General features: G+C 39.6%; 1 protein-coding gene across 3 annotated transcripts in view; it reads left to right on the plus strand.

Annotated features, from left to right (window-relative positions):
- The window catches only part of adamts17 (ADAM metallopeptidase with thrombospondin type 1 motif, 17), a 78,232-nt gene that overhangs the window by 37,689 nt on the left and 19,213 nt on the right, over window positions 1-21,330 (plus strand). Inside the window, exons 8-18 of one of the 3 annotated variants that reach the window (XM_057340571.1) lie at window positions 240-345; window positions 5,290-5,430; window positions 6,285-6,435; window positions 9,024-9,125; window positions 9,240-9,385; window positions 9,658-9,827; window positions 11,607-11,734; window positions 15,000-15,120; window positions 15,305-15,379; window positions 19,666-19,746; window positions 20,767-20,924. In XM_057340571.1, coding sequence (XP_057196554.1) covers window positions 240-345; window positions 5,290-5,430; window positions 6,285-6,435; window positions 9,024-9,125; window positions 9,240-9,385; window positions 9,658-9,827; window positions 11,607-11,734; window positions 15,000-15,120; window positions 15,305-15,379; window positions 19,666-19,746; window positions 20,767-20,924 — 1,379 coding nt within the window. The remainder of the gene's footprint in view (window positions 1-239; window positions 346-5,289; window positions 5,431-6,284; window positions 6,436-9,023; window positions 9,126-9,239; window positions 9,386-9,657; window positions 9,828-11,606; window positions 11,735-14,999; window positions 15,121-15,304; window positions 15,380-19,665; window positions 19,747-20,766; window positions 20,925-21,330) is intronic. The other 2 variants (XM_057340579.1, XM_057340588.1) reach the window with 2 other exon arrangements.

Consider the following 21,330-nt stretch of genomic DNA (forward strand, 5'->3'; position numbering starts at 1 on the left):
TTGGCATAGAAGTGCGACCAAAGTTACAAACCAAAGAGACAAAAACAAGTATGTTACGCTTCAAAACCAAATGAAATCATCAGATGTTAAACATGAACATAAAACATAAATGCGCATACAAAACAATCTAAGACAGCTAAAAGATGGTCACGGTGACTGTACCTTTAAGAATGAAAGTGTCAAATGTATGGTTCAGATGTTCATTGTGGTGTCATTGTAAAGCTTTGGTCTTCTTCCAGGAATTGCTTATCTGGGCGGCACCTGCAGTCCCAAGAGGAAGTGTGTACTGGCGGAGGACAACGGACTCAACCTGGCCTTCACCATCGCTCATGAGCTGGGACACAAGTGAGTCCAAACCATTCGCACATCTTCAATGCCATCCATCAGATTTCACATGATGATGTGATAAAGAAGACTTTTGGCCACAAACACAAATTCCGTTGTCATTTACTTTCCGCTAAGACTTTCTTTCAAATAACACAAAGGACATTGATCAGATTATTGTGCTGTATATTTTTTTTTACATAATATGAGCATATTGTAAATAAACTGTCACACTCCAAAAACTTAAATAGTACACCATGACAGCACAAGTCCAAAAGAAAAAACAGCATGAAAGCATTGTGTGAGGAATAGCTCAAATGAGTTATTTACTGTAAATGGCTGCATGTGCGTATTTAAACTGATTTGACGTCAATAAATGTTAACGTGTTTTTTTCACAGGATGCTGTAATCTTTACTGGCACATAAATGATGCACAGTCAAGAAAACAATCAGAGAATTGGACATCATTAGAAGATGTAATAATGACATCCCACTTTCCTATAGAAAGTAAGGTGTTTTTAACCCAGCTCATATTTAAAGGGACAGTGCACCCAAAAAAGTTCTCTTCATGTGGTTGTAAATCTGTATGTGACTCTTTCTTCAGTGGAACACAGAAGATATTTTGTGTTCATATACAATGGAAGTCAATGGGGTTCAATGTTGTTTGGTTACCAACATTCTACGAAATATCTACTTTTGTGTTCTGCTGAAGAAAGCTATACAGGTTGGTGACTCTTCTTCACATATGTGTACAAATCTCGTATAAATTTGAAATGGAAACCGCTCTTCACCTGTTGTTTTTTTGACAGCGGGCTACTCATGTGATGTAGAACATCGGGTGATTTAGAAACCACAAACCGACTCAAACCTCCATCCTCGCCATGTACAGTACGTCTATTGAAATTCCTTAATGGAACATGCTGCTAAGCATTTCACGTTCACACATCATTCACATGAACTATTGGAGTACGAGCTTCACCCGTGTTACTCAATCGCTGTTCTTCACAATCGCTCCCTTTGATGTCTTTGCTAGCATAAAGCCTGCTTTGATGAAACAATGATGGGCAGCCAACACCATAATACATCTGGAGAAATGGCCACGTGTCTTTTGTAGCAGTGCCAGACTCAGTTATCGCTTTACCTGCTCAAGTAACGTTCAGCGAGACACCGCGCCAAAGTCGGCTTTAATGCCCGGCTGTAATGAGCTGGCATGGAGCTCGCCCGACTGGTGCCGATAGCGTACAGACGGTGCCGCGTGGCTAGCTCAGTCATCACGCGCACACAGAGCTCCATTGTCTTAAAAAGCGATTGAAGTTTGTTAAGCTTTTATGTGCACTTGTACCTTTACAATAAAAACTACAGCGAGACGTGTCAAGCAGTCGCCAGGACTAGCGTCTCTGTCGGCATGACATTTACTGGCTCCAGTTAAGTTACGCACGACAATGTTTTGCTCTGTCTAGTCGTACGCTCCTCGACGCCTCAGCTAAATTTCTCATCTTTTATCCTGAGCGCGTCTGGAGGAACGTAGCCGTGACCTCTTGATTCGGTTTGAAGGTTTAATGAGCATCTCGTTTCAGCACCGCTTCATTTGTCTTACTTCATCAAGACGTCAATGTTCATTTTTTACGATAATACCAGCCGCTGGAATATAATTATCTTCATCTCTGAACATCGGCAAAACACTAATGGGGTTCGCCTTATTGATCAACTCATTCAAAATGAAAATATCTGCGAAGGCATTCACGCTGTCATGTTTTAGTCCACCCACAATCCCTCATTAGAGAGTTGTCACTGGCTGATCATTAGTAGAAGATAAATGTATTTCTTTGCAATGAATGCATGTACTTTTTGCTAGCGTAGGTCGTATAATAATAGTCAATAATCCAATAGTCAGTTTCAGTGAAAGAAATACTGTAATAATTTCCCTTGTGTGTTATTTTTCAGTCCGACAGTTTTCACTGGGGAACAATAAGACACGTACACTTATGCCATGGTTAAGCTAGACTTTCCGTTCCATTGACTTCTATTCGTATGCATGAAAAAATATGCATTTTGTTGAATTTCAAAAGTCAAATTTGGTGAACTCTGCGAATTCATATCATGTGATGACGTGTGACCAATAGAAGATTGATATGCCCAGGTGTGACCTTTTCAGCTGGAGGAAATGCTAATAATATTATTATCGTACAATCCAATTTCAAACAGTATAGCTTTAAAATAACGAAAACCGCAAATACGTCTGAATCCATAATGTTTAAATAAAAACTTTTTTTGAACGTTTTTCCTGGATGCTGCCCATACATGCAGGGCTCTGCGTAGAAATGATGCATTCTGAAAGTTTAGCGTGACTGCAGTATTACCTGAAAGAAGGTGCATAAGCATGTTCTGTAGACCAGAATATCATACCCTAACTTGAGGGTGGGCTTATTAAATAACACGATTGTTATGCCCCCGATAGAAAAAGAGGGGAGAATGAGAGGTGCGTTGCTACAACACTTTTTATTCCAAAATCCCAATCGCAAAATTAGCCACAAAGCCATCTCAAATGCCGGAAGTCCAAAACGGCAAAGTACTACGGTAGGTCTAGACATCCGTCCTTCAGAGGTTTTGACGAATTACATAAAAGGTCGCCTGCTAGGCATTCCATGGAAAAGTCGGTGAATCCCGGTTTGGAAAGAAACCAAGCCGCTTTTAAAGACATGGGCACGCATGTGCAACAGTGTACCTATAGATGGAGCCCAGAGAACACGGCAGAGAAGAAGCGAAGCGTCGCGGCCATGACAACGATGCATCAAATAACAATAAATTAAATATTTGTTTTATTAAAATGCTGTAGGTTATCTTGATGATTAAAGGGATACTCTGGCAAAAAATGAAAATTCTGTCATGAATTACTCACCCTCAACCCTAGGACCTCCGTTCATCTTCGGAACATAAAATCTGGTAGCCCTCTGACTCCCCCGTAGACTGCAGAAAGTGAGTAAAGACATCGTAGAAATAGTCTATGTGACTCCAGTTGTTCAGCCTTAACGATATAAAGCGACGAGGATACTTTTTGTGCGCAAACAACCAAAATAATGACTTCTCAACGTGCGTCCGGACAACCACGCGACGTCGTTACTTATAAAAGTGTATTAGTAAACGCTGAAATGAACATGAAGTAAGATAAATAAATGCTCTAGAAGTATTCTTCAGTGTTAGTTCATGTTAGCTAATGCGTTACTGTATTTGTTGAAAAATACAACCTTGTTGTAAAGTGTTAGCATATTTGATTATAAAACTACGTGTATTTAGCGATTGTCATGTATCCATTTAAACATACAGATCTGTCTGCCAAGTTTAAATATGGTGAAACAATTATTGGTTCTCGCGCAGCTTGTGACAAAACACACAAATGACTGCTAGTCGCAATGCAGGCGAGAACCAGTAGGATTACTATATCAAGTTATTGACATGCCGCCATTTTTAAACATAGTGGGCCCTATTGTACACCTGGCGCAAGGCGCAGCGCAAGTGTTTTTGCTAGTTTCCACCCGACGCAGTTCTCATTTTCCCGTCCTTCGCCGCGTTGTTTAAATAGCAAATGCATTTGCGCTCATTTGTGCTTGTCATGTAGATGATCTGCTCTCGCGCTTTAACCTCACGACGCACGAGTAGATGCGTTTCCTCTCTGGAGAAGCGTCCAGTCTTTGCTCTTGCAAATTCCGCCGTGTAAGTAGCGAATCCAAAAGTAGATTCGGACACGCCCTGAGTGCATCTGCGCCGTGCGCTTTAAACCATGCGCTTCGATCGTGAAAATAGGGCCCAGTGTGTTAATCAGTTTGTTTATGGATACTCAATAAATCAATTGCAGAATAAGCTCAATAAATGTAAACATGACAGTGACAGTATGTTCATTATGGTTTAAACCTACAACCTCGGTTACCAAATGGTTGTGCGTATCTTTCAGGTTCTGTGTATTATCTGATGTTTGACGTATGAAGACTCTTTATCTGTCTAACAGTGTTATTAGCTTGGCAGTAAAACAGTTTTCCCCTCTTAAACAAATACATCCCCACAGACGTTTGGCTTCCTCACAGAACCGCCCGCTATTGTTTAAGTTAAAGAGGTGTGCGTGTGAGAGGTGAGGTTTAGATTGTGTTCTTATTAACTACATCACTCCATTAACTTCAAAAGTCACCCGTCCATATCAAAGCTGTAACGTTCATGTGTTTCTCCTGATGTCTGTTGTGCGTTTGGATTTTATTGCCTCGGCTGAGAGACGCACCCTGGAAATCCACACACTTCTCTTTATTAGATCCTGTGATCACTGCCGCCGCTTTAGTTTTGCTTGTTGTTCTTAATTTGGGAAAAGTAGGTCAGTGCTTGAGAGAAAGTGTACTGTTGCCTTTAATTCTGACTCGTTTCTGTTTGGTTTGGTTGGGTTTACAGTTTAAAGGCATCAATACGCATTCGTATTTTTTGCGTCAGCATCAAAGATCATGTTTAACAAGCATTATAGCATGTATTGTATGTTTTCAGCGGGTCGGCACGGGTTTGATTTAAGTACAGAAATGTACAAAAATCACAATACAGTTCATTTTTTGCTGGTATTTAACGAAACAAGCGAAAATATACAACGAGAAAGAAGAATAACACAAACAGAATAAAATTAAAACGATTCACTTAGTAAAAAAAACGTTATTCTTTCTTATCCGCTTCCTTTAGAAATGAATTAGCTGCTAGTTTTCATTGACAGTGTCAGAGTTTTTGTTCAAGTTTAAGTTTAGCTTTCTGGCACAAACCTCTCATGTGGGTGGGCTCGTTTACTTTCATTGGCTGTAATATTCTGATTGACAGCTTCATGACCAGTAAGTGTAGACTTTTGGAGAGCGATCTTGTTGTGGTTATCTGTTTATTTGTTTCAACGAAAGGTCATTCCTGATATTGTTCTTTGTTTATGTTGATGTTTTTTTGTGTTGTTAGCATGGGCATAAGCCACGACGACGATCATGCCACTTGCACAGGCCACTCCCACATCATGTCTGGTGAATGGGTCAAAGGTCGTAACCCCAGTGACCTCTCCTGGTCCACCTGCAGTCGTGACGACCTGGAAAAGTTCCTCAGGTGAGATTGGGTACAGACGCACACATACGTTAGTCTCTCACCGCATGAGGAAACTCATGATGTTTTACGCTTTGAAAATCACAGTCACCCCTGCTGTGTGGAAGCCTGCGATTTTCTGGCTTTTGATTGGCTCTCACACAGCGGGATTATTTTACACGGCGGTATCATTGACTATAAAGGCCAAGGATCATCACATTCACAGGTGATTCACAGCTGCTGTTTCTCTGATGAGGACTCAAATGCCACAATAATTTAGAACATTTTCAATGGGTCTAGCTAAAAAAAGTTGCACAAGATGGCGCCGGTGAGCTTTTGCGACGCAAGGGTCGGCAAACTAATTTTTGGTCGTATAACACTATCGAGTTGTTTTGGCTCAACGAAGTGCTCAGTAATGTAAAGAGGATCTGTCATATCGCTGAGATATTACTTTCTTCTTTATATCTAAAAAACACCCAAATCCTCCTTTACCCATACATTGTTATACGACCGGAAATTAGTTTAACCTTAGTTTAACCAAAACCTCACCGGCGCCATCTTGTGCAACTTGCGAATTCCATCTTTTGTTCAATTCAAGAAATAGCGCGATTAAAATGTAAAACTGTAGTGCACAAGTTGGTGTGGATGCTAATATTGTTATCATTATCTTTATAGTTAATCTTATTGGTGTAACCTGGCCATCAAAAAACACTAGCAGTCCCTGTGAAGACTCTACTGATTGCTGATTGGCTCCTTCATTTGGAAGGCGGGGCTTTTCTTTTCTTTGAGATCGCCGCACTTTCCTCCACTCGTAGTAAAACCAGTGAACCGTCTTGTTATATCTAGAGTCTGTTTCTCAGCATCTTATTTTCTTTCAGATCCAAGGCCAGTTCCTGTCTGTTGCACACAGACCCGCGTAACCGCTTCCTCATTCATCTGCCTGCCAAACTGCCCGGCATGCACTACAGCGCAGACGAACAGTGCCAGATTCTCTTCGGCACCAATGCCACCTTCTGTACTGATATGGAGGTTTGTGTCTTTCAGCAAGAGATTGACATCACTACCCGGATACTACGCACGAGTAACCGTACTCTGTATCGTTGATTTAAAGGGATAGTTCACCTAAAAATTGAAATGGTTTCGATTTACTCACGCCTCATGCCATCTCACATGTGTGTTATTTCCTTTTTTTAGCTAGACACAAATATTTTTATTTGAAATCGCTGCCTTGTAATCTTTATATACGGCTCAGCATCATTCAGATAACGTTGATTTTTGTTATCGTGACTAGCTGTCATATACGTGTTCCGTCACGAGAACCAATGAGATTATACGTTATTGAAATGCAGACTTATTTGATTTTACAAATCGTATAAATAAACCAATGTGCTCAAAATGTTAATGATATTCTCTCTCAAACTTATCGTTTTGCTTCATAAGAGGTTTATTTAGAGTCGTATGGATTATTGGTAACACTTTTCAATACGGTGCTATTTGTTAACAATTCGTTAATGCATTAGCTAAAATGAACTAGCAACAAACAATACTTCTAAGGGGCGATTCACATTTAGCGTCTTTTGCGCGCGCAAGTTCGTTATTTAAATGTAGACATGTGCGCAAATAGGGAGCAACGCGGTCGCGATGTGCATACGGTGCGTTTACGCGTTTTCCGTGTGGCATTAGACGCGAAATGTGATTCGCCCCTAAAGCATTTATTAATATGAATTCATGTTCATTTCAGCATTCACTAATACATTATGAAAATCAAAGTTGTCACTGTTAATGTTAACATGAATAACTGTATTGACATGAACTAACATTAACAAGGATGAATAAATGCTGAAAAACGAAATTGTTCATTGTTAGCTGATGTTTGCTAATGCATTTAATAATGTTAACTTATAGCACCTTATTTTAAAGTGTTACCAAGATAACATAACGGCATTTTGTTATGAAAGAGATTTTTCATTTTTGGGTGGTCTATTCTCTTAACGTCATCCATCTCTCATTTTTCTGTAGTTGAGATGGTAAAGTGTTGTGCTAGCAACTCCATGGTCATGGGTTCGAATCCCAAGGAATGTTCATATTGATCAAAAGCTTAAAACAACGGCTTATGCAGAAATTAAGTGTTAAAAAGTTTCTTTAGTCACGTCCTCTCTCACCTGGGGTAGAAAGTAAGCCAGGCCTGTCACTCGTGCCCCCTCACAAATAAAAATAGGTTCGAGACGCCCCTGCACGCAGCCACTACAGGCTGTCATGTTTTCGTTCCGGCCCTGAAATCATTTCCCCACGCACCTCGTAAAGATATCAAACTATCAAAGCTACATTTGTAGCCGTTGAGGAACATCAAAGAAACGTTCAATCATAAATCACATTTATCCTCACAGTCCCTCCTCCCGCACAATCTCGTCTTGATCCCCGGAGATCTCCAGCCGTAAGTTTCAGGTCTGAAATTGGCAGAGCGGATGCCAGTTGTTGGCGTAGCAGGTTTGATTCCATCAGATTACCATTTCCTGACATGTAACCGTACAAATCAGAATGTTTAGACGGCCATGTACCGTCTGGACCCTGTGACGTCCTACACCCGATACTTCTACACCAAACAATATGTGAAAATGACGAGTCATCAAACGTTGACGCTAACGTTAAAGACGTCTACAGTGGTATACAGTAAATAAGGTGGTGTAATATCCTTCTTGTAACCTTTGACGTGTTTCTTGCTTTGAGATTGAGCGTGTAAGACGGGGGAAACTAATGGAGGGGAATGTGTCACGCCGACATGGGAAACGCTGTCCATCTCAAAGGCTGTTGGGTAATACAGTCTCTTTGTTTAAGATGGGTTATGTGAAATGTGCACGCTTTGTGAAATTATTTACTGTATATAAATATATTATGGACTTACGGTATTGAAAACATGGTGGTTGTGTTCAAATAAATGTTTTTATGAATCACGTGACGCCGACAGAAAAACAAGGTAAGAGTAAATGATTTCAAATGTAAAAGCGGGAGGTTTTTAACAAGATAAAATCATTCACGCTGACCCGATCATTACTCAGAAGTGAGTAGTGTTCAAATACTCCATTTTTATGGTATGGTAAGAATAAAAAAATACATTTCGTTCTTGAAAGTGAAGAAAAGCACAATACATAATTCATGAATGAAACAATTTTCACGCATCGTTTTTTTAATCATAACTGTGCGTTCAGACCGCCAGCGATTGTGTTGCTAGTCTCTCGCTACGTGATCGTTGTAAGGCGTTCCTAGCTTTGGTTGCTCTAGTAACAGTTAAAATCAAACCCTGCAGTAACAGACGAGAGACGGGTGAAGTGAGCTCCGCTGCATTACTTCCTATTGGTAGTCGCTCCCGAAAGTCGCTCATCATTTACATAAAGTTGAGCAAATCTTAACGATGTTGCGTCGCTAGACACGCCCACTTCCTGTCGCCGGAAGTCGCCGGCTGTCCATTGAAATGAACGACATCACCTCGCTTTGTCGGTGGGTGTCGCGTATGGCGAAGTGAAATCCCTCCCGTCTCACTGGATCTTCACTTCTATTGGTTGTCGGCTCATTGCATCGCTGCTCATTTGCATAAAGTCAACTATTGTTTGTTGTTTCAGCATCTGATGTGTGCGGGTCTCTGGTGTTTGGTGGAAGGAGACGCGTCATGCAAGACCAAACTGGATCCACCGCTGGACGGCACTGAATGTGGCGCTGACAAGGTAAAGTATGAAATCGACATTTACAAAGTGTTTTTGATTGTGTAATGCATCATAAAGATATTTGTAGTAGCTCATACATGTCATATAAAAAATGTGTGTGTGTGTGTGTGTCAGTGGTGCAGAGCGGGTGAGTGTGTCAGTAAGACACCCATCCCTCAGCATGTAGATGGGGACTGGAGTTCATGGGGTTCATGGAGCATGTGCAGTCGATCGTGTGGCACCGGAGCACGCTTCAGGCAGAGAAAATGTGACAACCCCCCGTAAGCTCTTATTATCTGTTATCTTCACTTCAGTCCCGGTCTGGTAAGCCTTATAGGTTGACTGATATATTGGTCGTAGCGATTAAATAGAAATACATTTGAATTGAATATTAAATGTTTGTTGAACATTGGTGACTTTTGTCACAGTGTGTTTGTGGTTTCCATTACGATTGTAATTTCAATAGTCACAACTAAACTCTCCTTGACGTTTATATTTATCTCACAAACAGAATGTTTATGTTAATGTTTTGTGTTTGGCTGTGGTGTGTCAGGCCCGGTCCAGGAGGAAGATACTGTCAGAAGGCCAGCGTGGAACACAAAGTGTGCGAGGGACCACCGTGTTCCAAAGGTCTGCCCACGTTCAGAGATCAACAGTGTCTGTCTCATGACCGACAGGCCACAAAGAAGAAAAACCAAATGATGACCGCTGTGATCAATGATGGTAAGATTAAAATGACTTTAAAGGGATAGTTCACTCAAAAATGAAAATGAGCAATTTTCAGTTCTTAGACATCATTGACGTAGAAACAAATTATTGTATCATTTTGTTGTTCTGTTGAACACAAAATGAGACATTTTGAAGAATTTAGACAAGTAAACCATTCTGCGGCACCTTTGACCACCATTTAAATTTTTCTTACTATGTCCCAGAACTGAAAATTGCTACCATTCCAAAATTATTATAGTTTTGATTTTAGTTTTATTCATATTTTCAATTAGCTTTTATTTTTAGATGTTTTAGATGCAATTTTGGTTCATGCATTTGTCATTTTATAATTTATTGGTTTATTTTTAATGTTGTTATATACGATTAATTAATGTTTTTTTTTAGATTTCTTTTAGGTTCTGTTTATTATTGTAATTTTACTGCTTTTTGCTTTTTTTTACTGTATTTTTTGCTTGAGTTAAGTTTTTCCAATCATTTTTAGGTGAATATTTGATTTGATTTCAATGAACAGGAACATTTTCCAAATTAAGTTTTACTTTGAGTATTTTTTCCTATGTTCATCAAAGACATTTATACAGGTTTGGAACAACTTGAGGGTGACTAAATGATGACAGAATTTTCATTTTTGAATGAACTGTTCCTTTAAACTATAAACCAGCATTTATTCCCAAACTAACTAGCCCATAAGAGTTTAACATGCATTACTGTTAGTGTTCATAGATTTTTTGTGTGATTTATTGTAGTTAATATTTTTATATTTGTAGTTTTCACATTACTTTTAGCTATGTGTAATTTTTATTCTGTGAAATATTTATTTACATATATTATTTATTGTTTTAATATTACTATATACGTCCTAAAGGTTTATTTAAATGTCAGTTTAAGTGATTTTAAATATAATGATTTTAGTATATCAACTTGAACTTCTTTCAGTTTATTGCTGAAAGAAACAGTATTTAGGCCTGTGTTTTGGTTTATTTTATTTCAATTAGCGTAAATGTTTTAATAGTTTCAATGGACTTTAATAACTTTGGTAATGTTTATTGTTAGAAAATAACAAAGTGAAAAAGTAGGGTTTTCAACTGTATTGAAAACTTTGGTTACAGGGTTGAAAAAATGGCCAACCTCATAGTTTTTTGTAGACCATTAGTTGACAAACAACTACACAAAAACTTCTAAAAGGTCTGTTGCAAAGCAGCTTTACAGAAAACATTTTAGCGCAAAAACAGGATATAAAAAAAATGTCAAAATGATGAAATACAAGCAGATTGTATAACACAGTAAAAGACAGGAAGAATCTGTTGAAACATATTGAATGTGCAGGAAGACTCGCATCACATGTGTTTGCTGTGAATCATCATTCATAAGAAGCTGTAAGTGCTGTTGTGTTTCTTTAGATTTTCTCATGGTTTCAGACGCACTGTTCTGCAGTTATATTCAGATTCTCCCTTCAATCACTCACCACACAAAACACACTCTCAAAACTCTCCTTCATTCTATCAGAAACTTTCATCTTCTCCTGACTGAAGTGAGAGCTCTCGAATCAAAACAGCCTTGTGATCTTCTTAAGTAGACCCGTCAAAACAAGTACACCACCTAATACCCTCAACACACTCAAAGTGTTCTAGTTTGAAGTATACAAACGTACGGCTCTTTCAGCTTCAGGAGACACTCGTTCATGTGCCGCGCACAATGAAAGCACACTTGTGTGTGAGATGAGTTTCTGTAGCTCGACTGGTTAAAAGCAGCATGTTTTTGGATTTGATTTTACAGAGAGGCCGTGTGCTCTGTACTGTACGCCGGTTGGCAAGGACGCTCCAGTGTTAGTGGCGGATCGCGTGCAGGACGGAACACCATGCGGACCCTACGAGAGTGACCTGTGTGTTAACGGAAAGTGTCAGGTGTGTATTTGAACTTTGAGGTTTGGACAACGTTTTCCTGTTTGTTTATTGGGCTGAGCTTGTTCAGACTAAGATTTACTAAACGGGGCCAAATAGCGCGAGAGCGCAATTTCAAAAAAGCGCCCATGGGAGTGGAAATTTCAACGGGTGATTTACTAACAAGGCGCACATTCAAAAACACATGCAGGATATCTCATTTCCATAATGACCAACGCAATCTACTAAAAGCAGTGCAAATAAGCGCAGGGTTTAAGACGTGCTTTTATTGGGCGTTAAATAAAGCCGCAAATACCAGTACGAAGAGCGCAAACCTTATTAAATCCCGTCGCGTGATTCATTTAGGCCCGATTCACATTTCGCGTCTTTTCCGAGCGCATAGTCGTTATTTTAAATGTAGATGCGTGGAAATAGGGGGCGACGCGGTCGCGATGCGCATGCGGTCTTTTTTTCAGGCGCGTCGGCGTCGCATCGAGTTGAAAAAATCTCAACTTTTCAGAAAGCCGCAAGCGCGCACAGCAGGTCGTGTGACAAGAACCAACCAGTCAATATAGACGAGCTCAATTACAGTATAAGTTTGCGTCTGAAGAGGAAACTCCTACAAATGCTTATGCAATTTCACGTGAATTTGTCAGTCGTGAAATTGACTTAATTAAGTCAGTCGCAAAAACAACCGAAATCGCCCCCTATACCCTCATTCACTGTTCCCTACATTAGTTCACTGCAGTCCACTTACCCTGATAGCACACATACATCTGGTTTACGTCTATTTGACGTCTGCATTTACATCTGCAAGACATCTACAATACATCGTTTGCTCATCTGCAATACGTCTCGGAGATGTCTGCTGTCAGACGTCATATAGACATCTAGAAGATGTCTGTAAGATGTTTATGATTTAGAATGGATGTAAAACAGATCTTTCTAAGATGTTTAGCAGATGTTTTTAAGCAGCAGATCTCCAGATCTTTAACAGACGTATTACAGACGTTCAGACGTCTCCGAGACGTATTGCAGATGAGCAAACGATGTATTTAAGATGTCGTGCAGATGTAAATGCAGACGTCAAATAGACGTAAACCAGATGGATTGTGCTATCTGGGTAAAGGAGCGGTTGAAAACGATGGAGTAAATTCGGACACTCTGAAAGCGCTGCAGGCACCCTCTTCTGCCGAGACGCGGGAATTCATTCAGCGCGAGCCTGACGATAGATGGCTAGCCGCGAGGGTACATCGGTTTTACACTCGTTATAATGCATCATGGGATTGAATGAGTGCGCTCAATAATGTCCACTATGAATTCAGACACCACTAAAAATGGATGTCCCCTCAAATAGTGCACTATATTAGGGTATTGGAGGCTATTTCGGACACAGTCAACGCCTTTTCAACGCCAATTCTCACTGCGCGTCTTTAGTAAATACCGACAATAATTTTTTTATGCCAAAAGAGGTTTTTGCGTTGCCGCAAGCTTTAATTTGGAACACTTTTTCAATCTTTTTGGTTAGTTTTTCAGGTAGCTTAGCTATTAATTACGTTATGCCAGCTTCAACTAAACCAGCTTTATTACAACAGTAAATTCTCAGTATAGCGCCCCTAGTGGCGTTATAAATAATTATGTGACACATTTAAGAACATAATGTGGAGTAATTGAGCTTGTTTACTTTAGTTGTCGTTGCGGGGCAATATCACAGAGGGGTTTAGTGTGAAGATTTTAGAACCGACCAATCAGGCGCAGTTATCTGCCAATAATCTCAAAATGGTTGATTCATCGCTGTTCAGTCTCACTTGCTCTCTTTACACCTTAGAAACATCTAAGTCAAAAGTTTCAACAATCTTTTTTTCACTACGAAGAATATTTGGTTCTTCTGTTAGTAGTCAAACTGGGTCACGGTTTATTTGGGTTGAACACCGCTGCTGTCTGTGTGTGAGTTTCTGTGATATTATATAATATGAGCACACAGAAGAATGATGAAATGTGTTTGAGATCCTGCTGTTCTTGTACATGTGATTACTGTAAAAACACAGAATGTGTGTCTCTCAGCCTCTTGCTGTTTCCATGTCCTCAATGTACCCACAGCTCTATCAGAAGCCGAAGAGAAATCTGTGATTCAATCTCAAACCAGTCCAGTGTTACACAGCACTATTGAAGTGAAATACAGGTCATACATCAGGAAAAGCTGATTTGCTAAACGGCATTTTCAGAATGTAAAGGTTTCCACGACATCTTGATTTATGTGATATGGCATCACTTTCACCAAACATGTGTTTTTGCCATTTGACCAATTGTGTCTGACGTCTAAATCTTATATCAATAAAGACCTGAAGTTGTGCCAATGAAATATCATTTAGTGTTGACCTTCCTTATTGACCTTAACCCATTGAGTTCTATCGGTTAAAAAGGAGAAGTACCACATAATAATCGAAGGATTAACATCCAATTGTTTCAGTTACTCAAGTAGCAGATAAGTTTGCAAAGTATTAAAAGCTGGGCTAAAATCAATAAAAAGGAGATGTGCATATGCTTTTGGATCCTCCAGATGTTTAGAGACCAAGTGTCGTCTGTACTTCTACCCTGTCTATAGGCAAACTGCCATTGGTCTAACTTTGAATTTACTTCATTCTTTAATAAGGACACAATATACTTCTCAAAACATTTCATCACGATCGCTGTCAATGCCACAGGTCTATAGTCATTGTTCTCGGATGGACGGGGCTTCTTTGGTATTGGAATAATCGCAGCTTTTTTCCATATTGCCGGAACTTTACGCAAATCCAATGAGCGCTGGAAAAGTGTACACCAGACGGGGGTGAGTTCACAAAGTTGTGTGCGAAAGAACACAAATATGTTTGCGAGGAATCGCAAAAGTTTTGTGAGGGAATGCCAAGTTTCGAAACATATTGTTCTCTTCCTTCTCTCCTTTATTTTTCACCACCATGTCCCTTAAGGGGCTCCGTAGAAAATTAAGCAAGTATAGAAGTGTTGAAACAGTAAGTAATATTAATGTATATTTTGGATACGATTTCGCAGGAAATATCAATTTGACGTCATTTGCGATTTTTGGTTTCAAACACAGATGGCGATAGAGAGCACATTGCAGCTTTGCTTGCTTGTTTATATGCCTTATGTGTTGCGACACCGGCCATGAATGTAATGTAAAACAAGACATTTTGATTGATTGATTGTTTTAAGGGTCAGTCAGACCACTGTGGGCGGTCTAAGATGCAAAGATCAACAGCACTTTTCTTTCCATATGATTTTATATAAGAAAATCGGCTGTGACGGGATCATCGGTTCGTCCGCTAAAGAAGATCGGTGCGGCGTCTGTAACGGCGACGGCAAATCCTGCAAAATCATCAAAGGAGACTTCAATCACTCCAGAGGGATGGGTGAGTTTCAAGAAAACCTTTTCTTTCCTGACGATTCTTTTCTGGTTTTACGAAGATGAATTGGGACATAATTCAGCCTTGTTACCGTTCAATAATAATTTAGTGCGACATCAGGCCTATCTCCTCTGATGGGCCGTCATCGGAGTTTCTTTATAGTTTGACATTGTTGGTTTGTGTCTCTCAGTCCACCGTAGCCATTGTAAGAAGGTTTCTACGTGTGTGATGTCGAAACCCAGAGCTGTTCTCAAGTGTTTCTCATGTAAGACGCATGGATTGGTGTGCGTGTGAATCTTCTTCAGTCCGGGTGTTTTCACTCTATTCACAACTACTCGAGCTCTGTTAAACACACCTTTACTCGACGAGAGATGACCTACTTTCAGTACTTTGCTGCACTTTTTTTCTGGTGATGCTGTGAACACACATCAGATCTGGAGTCGGATGCTGTACGGTTGCTCCAGAAGGTCAATGTGGTTTGAAATTCCATGAAGGAATTCAGATGAAACTTTTGTCTTGCTCCTCTCAGCCGGGCAGGCAGAACGTCTCCGAGCACTCTTGGGTTTTCTGTCATGCACTGAATTCATTCCCGATGACTCCAAGGTCACAGTGGCTCCCAAAACTGCTTTAATATGAGGAGTCTCAGCGGTCCACACACAGATCCTCTCGCTTCAGGCCATCATCACTTTATTACAATGCAGAATGTCACTGAATGCACGAGGGGACCAAACCAAGGACGTCAACAATTTGCCACAAGTTTTTGGTGTGGAGTTCAGATTAGTCCCCAACTTTGTTGGATCTCTTAGTGTGACATTCTCAATAGCCTGGTTTCCATCACCCTGGTTTTATGCGCATTTTCAAGTTTCGCATCAGAAACGAGTGATGGAAAAATGCCAAATTTCGAAATAAAAACTGTTTTTACGCTGGCTTGAGGCGGGTTTTCTTTTTCGCGAAAAACAGTTCATGCGAAGAATGGGAGATGGAAACTCATTTGCCGAGTAAATTCTGACGTAGCGTAAGCCACGAGACGATACCGTTGATTGTGTTCCAGTTTTTTTATGTACTGTTGGTTACTAGATTACCAATACCACCGTGATCCGCACCAATTTTGCATTAGTCTTTCCTCCTGTTATTACCAACTTTGAAAAGATTGGCATCACATTTGGATGGAAACCTGGCTAACGATGGCAAAAAAGCACAACGTTGGGAAAACGTAAGAAATGATGAACCAATGATGCTCCCAATTTTCGAGTATGAAAGGTTTCGGCAAGGATGAGGTGTCTCTGGTTAAAGGTGTGTTTAACGGATCCTCAGTAGATGCATGAATGGTTTGTGTCTGGCTCTTTTTCTTCCAAGTATCGAGCGCAGCAGTGACGGGTCAAATTCAGTTCCAAAAGTGTTTTCCAATCATTTTATACGTAGAGATTTAAAAATATATCATAATAAAAAGACTCACAAAGAGTAAGCCTTGAACCAAACCAGCTATTTAAACTATTAAAATAACACATCAAAAGCTTTTTGAATGACATATTTCAAAACCGAAATTAGAGTACACCATAAAACAATACCATTAAAATATTTTTTAGTTATCTCGCAAAAGTTTATGGTTTGAAATCAGACTGATTCAATTATGATGTTTGCATTGCTTAATGGAAGTGGGCAGTTGCTGATAAACTCTTGTTGTGGTTTCCATGGTAACGGCATCTTCTCTGATTGGCAGTGCGTCCCAATTCGCCTACTTATACTATGCACTTAAAGTGTGTAGTGTTTCTGTTATGGAAAATTGTATACATTTTAGTGTGTAGCAAAACAATATGCACACACTGGGACATACAGTACTAACAGGAAACGGAAGAGGCCGTTGTTGCCTAGACAACATTGTGCCCATTAACTGTCACACACATCAAAGTACAGCTCTTCTTTCCTTTGAAGTATTTATTCATTCATTGTTTCATGTTAACTCTGTGCTTATATTTATTAATTTAGTGACACATCAGTTATTTAATTCATTTGAATTTATTAACGCAGTGGAGCGCCACTAAACTCCGCCTACTCGCGGTGAGTTGTGGGTAATATCAGCCGTTAGAGTGTGCATCATTCTGCACTTCCTATTTCTACCGGAAGTGGTCGACCATCAGGGAATATTTGGAATACTCTTTTCAACATACTAGGATTTGGGACATACTTATTCTATTGTCAAATACCGTTAAGGACGCATAGTATGCGAATTGGGACGCAGCACAGTTCTTCACCCAGAATTAGGCTTTTCAGAGATAAGATATATTTTTAAAGATTCTCTGTTGTGAAAATGAATGGGATGTTTACTTCTGGAACTGGCGCTGTATAGAGGTTACACAAGGAAATGGGCCGTGTGTGATCATAATAAAAAACCTCTCTTTGGATTCTCCTGGAAGATGCACCAAATCATTTTTCTACTACTCTTATGATCAGGTCTATCTCGGTTTCTCAGTTTTATGAAGTGCGAGACGACGTTTCATTTGCGTTTAACTAAATAAATCACATAATGTCACACAGTCATGGTTTGAGTAATGATTTATGTCAAAACATATAGATATTTTGGTGAATACGATCACAAATATATTTACTAACCAAGAGTGAAGTGTTATAGCTCAAGAGATTAGATGGAGTTCATACTTGTGTTTCATTTAAGTCTCAAATGTTTCTCAAAGAAATCAATGGTGTGGGAGAAATAAAAACAGAAACAAATGAGACAGCTGTTCGGATACATTTGTTTCAATTGGGAAATAATTGAGATGTTTCTTTCTCATGGGAATATTTAGTTCAACCAAAACTGACAGTTTTGTCATCATTAACGGACGCTCGTGTTTTTCCAACCTTGAATTATTTTCTTTTGTCTGAAAAAACTAAATGATGCAGCAGACTATGAAAAATTGCTTTAAAAATCATAAATGGCTATAAAATCATAAACATAACAGTACACATGCGCTGTAAAAAATGGTGTGATCAGCAACCTATATTTTTACACTAACTTGTCAGAATACTTGTTTTTCCAAATTACAGCAGAAATAGTAATAATAGTCAATACAAATAGTATACCATTGTTATACCAAGTAGTAAAACTGTTCTTCTGAAGCCATACGACAGAAAGTCAATATGCACTAGAAATCCTCTCCATTGCTGGAGTTTTTTATGACTCATGCTTTTTATTAAATATCTTTACAAATATGTATATTTCATATATATCGTTACGGCACGTTTTTCACAAGAATCAGTGACATACATGACAAACATTTTATAAACTGAACTTGATGGTAAGTGAGGTTTCAGAGCTCTGTAAATGCACTAACTGCTGTAAGCTACATGTGTTTTTCACAGAAAGAAGTGAGAACTTCATCTGCGTGCGTTTCAAACTTTTTGTCCTTTTTTGGAGTTTAGCAGAATACGTCACTGTCCACTTACCTTGCATGGAAAACAAAAGCCTTCTGCCTGTAGTGTCCGTTGGTGTTTGGAAAGACACGAGGCTGAATAACCCACGACAATATGTTCATTTGTGGTTGAACTATTCCTTGCGCGTTTTAGAAAAGTCAATATTACAATAAGGCTTTTTGACATTTCCTGAAAGTTTGTTCCGTCTTCCAGGAGAGGCCAATAAACTCTTGACAGAAAATCTATCACTCACTTTTCTTTCTTTAGTTTTGGGATCAATGAAACAACCTCACTTTTTAAAACAAAACCATATTGAACATATATTAGTCCATCGTGTGTGTTTTTGGTCTGAGGTGGGTGTGTTTTACGTTAACGTGGAGGTGGAAGGTCAGGTGGTTTGGGTTTGTAGGGGTGGTGGTGGAGTGAGCACATGTTTGTGATCCCGCCAGAAGGAATATTGACTAGGTGCAAAGTGTGGGGCAGTAAAGAAAAGCAATATATTTCCTGAGCAAGCGTCCAAACCACAGGTCAACTCATCTCAATCCGGGTCACAGCACTTCATCTCGAGTGTACCGAAGATCTTTGATAAAAACATCAGAGGTCATATTGACCATCCGGTTCTGTTCTTTAAAACGAGACGGAGCGATTGCAATTACATCGCAATACAAAAGAACCATCGACCATTTGTGAACTGTTACTCTCTTATTCAATGCCCTTTTTTTATACCCCACGTGGAAAACTCCCATTTTAAATCAGGCCGTTGTGTACTGTATATAAACGACAGGAGATTTGTTTTCTCATTACTGCCCAGACACTTGTGTTGGAAGGGGAGATGGTGTGCGTGCCTCAGAGGAAAATGTCCTGGATCCAATCAGAGTTGACCACATTACGTCCAAATCAAGCTCAATATTAGCTTCACGGTCTATAAGCCTTTCTGTTTTTTTGTTAAAAAGGACAATTTAGCCGTGCGCGGTTTAGTTCTGATTGAGACTTGAAGAGTCTGCTCTGATTGGCCGAGGAGAACGCAATGGGATGTGATTGAATGCTATGAGAAGGTGCACACACATTAGCGACGCGCATCGTCATTATATCTTTCATTTCCCAGCCATCTTGCTGTCATTGCCTTTTCATTCCTCCTCAAAGGTTACATCGAGGCAGCTGTCATTCCGGTGGGAGCTCGGCGAATCAAAGTTGTGGAAGACAAGCCGTCCCATAGCTTTCTGGGTAATTACTTGAGCTGTTGCCATAACGACTGCTTTCTGAACCGCCTCGCGTGCATCTCAGGCTAGACTCGGCAGAAGAGAAACTGGATAATGGCTGTACACGGTGACTACGGCAGGTGTTGCGCTAAACACCGTGACAAATGACTTTACTGCGCTGACCGTGCATGTCACTACACACACGCTTATGGTGTAACACACAAGCAGATTTGTGTTATATGCAGCTCCAGACAAAATATTCCTTATTGTTTTTTATCTTCACGATGATGTTGAAAAACGAGTACAACTCATTTGGATTATGATAAGGACAAAATAGATTCTAGTCCTAATGACTTGTCACTATAGTTTATATGGCTAGAAATATATCACCCAGACATCATCTTGACTGGGTTCGTGAGATTGACTCTACTTACTGGATCTCATTTGATGTAAATCTTGTTAAACTGAACGAGGATCTGATTTGTCCAGCGTATTTATGGTAATGTAATCCATTCTAATTCAACTTTTTATATAGAATGTCTCGCCATCCAACTTTTAAACAGAAATACTTTTTCACACTCCATATTCTTAAATAGACTTCTCTTCTTCCAAGGGTTATTATCACGCAATTGCCTTGATTACACGTTATGAAAAATGACATGTGTCATGAATCACAGACTGAGACAAATGAGGTTCCTAATGCAGAAGAGGGAGTCTGGTTACCCCTAAATGTAAAACAAGTAGTTCTGATATAATTCCTTGTGAACATAATATGCACCCTGCCGATTTTAAAACATGATGCTGCTTTCAAAGATACAATATTTTGTCTCTTTCCTGAAGAGGATAAGCCCAGAATGCATAACATGCTTCACTTGATAAGCACTATTCGTATGACACGCAGAGATGTAGAAAGCATTTATTTAAAAAATCTCACCTTTTAAACCCTCTGCATATTGGTATAATTGGTATAAACCGTTGTGATTGGTGTTGTTATGCTTTTGCATTTGGGTGAATGTACTTCTTTATTTCTGATTGGCTGGTTTAGCTCTGAAGGACTCCAGCAAGCGATCCATAAACAATGACTGGAAAATCGAGTTGCCAGGGGAGTTTGAGCTTGCTGGCACTACGGTCCGCTATGTGAGGAGAGGACTGTGGGAAAAGATGTCTGCCAAGGGACCCACCAAGACTCCACTCCACCTAATGGTAAAAACGTTAGGTCCTAACATACACCCTTGGGGGACACCGTGTTCTTCATCACATTCTAATTAATGAGGTGTGCTTTTCAACTCAACATGAAGTGCCATTTGCAACCCATTTTACTTTATGACATGATTACGATTGAAACAAGATGTTTAATAAGAGAAATTGTAGGACTTTCGGGCAGGATTTTATTAATTGATAATTTATGGGAAATTGATACCAGATTCCAGCCAACAAGAAGTTATTAGTTTTTGCCAAGTAAATTGGTCAATTATGATTTCATGTTTATTGTAATAGTGCTTTTCTTCCTCGCCCCAAAGAGTTTCTTCCAAGTTGGTTCTTTCAAGAAACGGTTAATACAAGTTGCCGGTTTATATGTGGAAAACATACTAGCCTCCTAATTCAACGT

The sequence above is a fragment of the Triplophysa rosa genome, linkage group LG1 (genome assembly GCF_024868665.1).
Source record: "Triplophysa rosa linkage group LG1, Trosa_1v2, whole genome shotgun sequence".
In the NCBI taxonomy this organism is placed as follows: Eukaryota; Metazoa; Chordata; class Actinopteri; order Cypriniformes; family Nemacheilidae; genus Triplophysa; species Triplophysa rosa.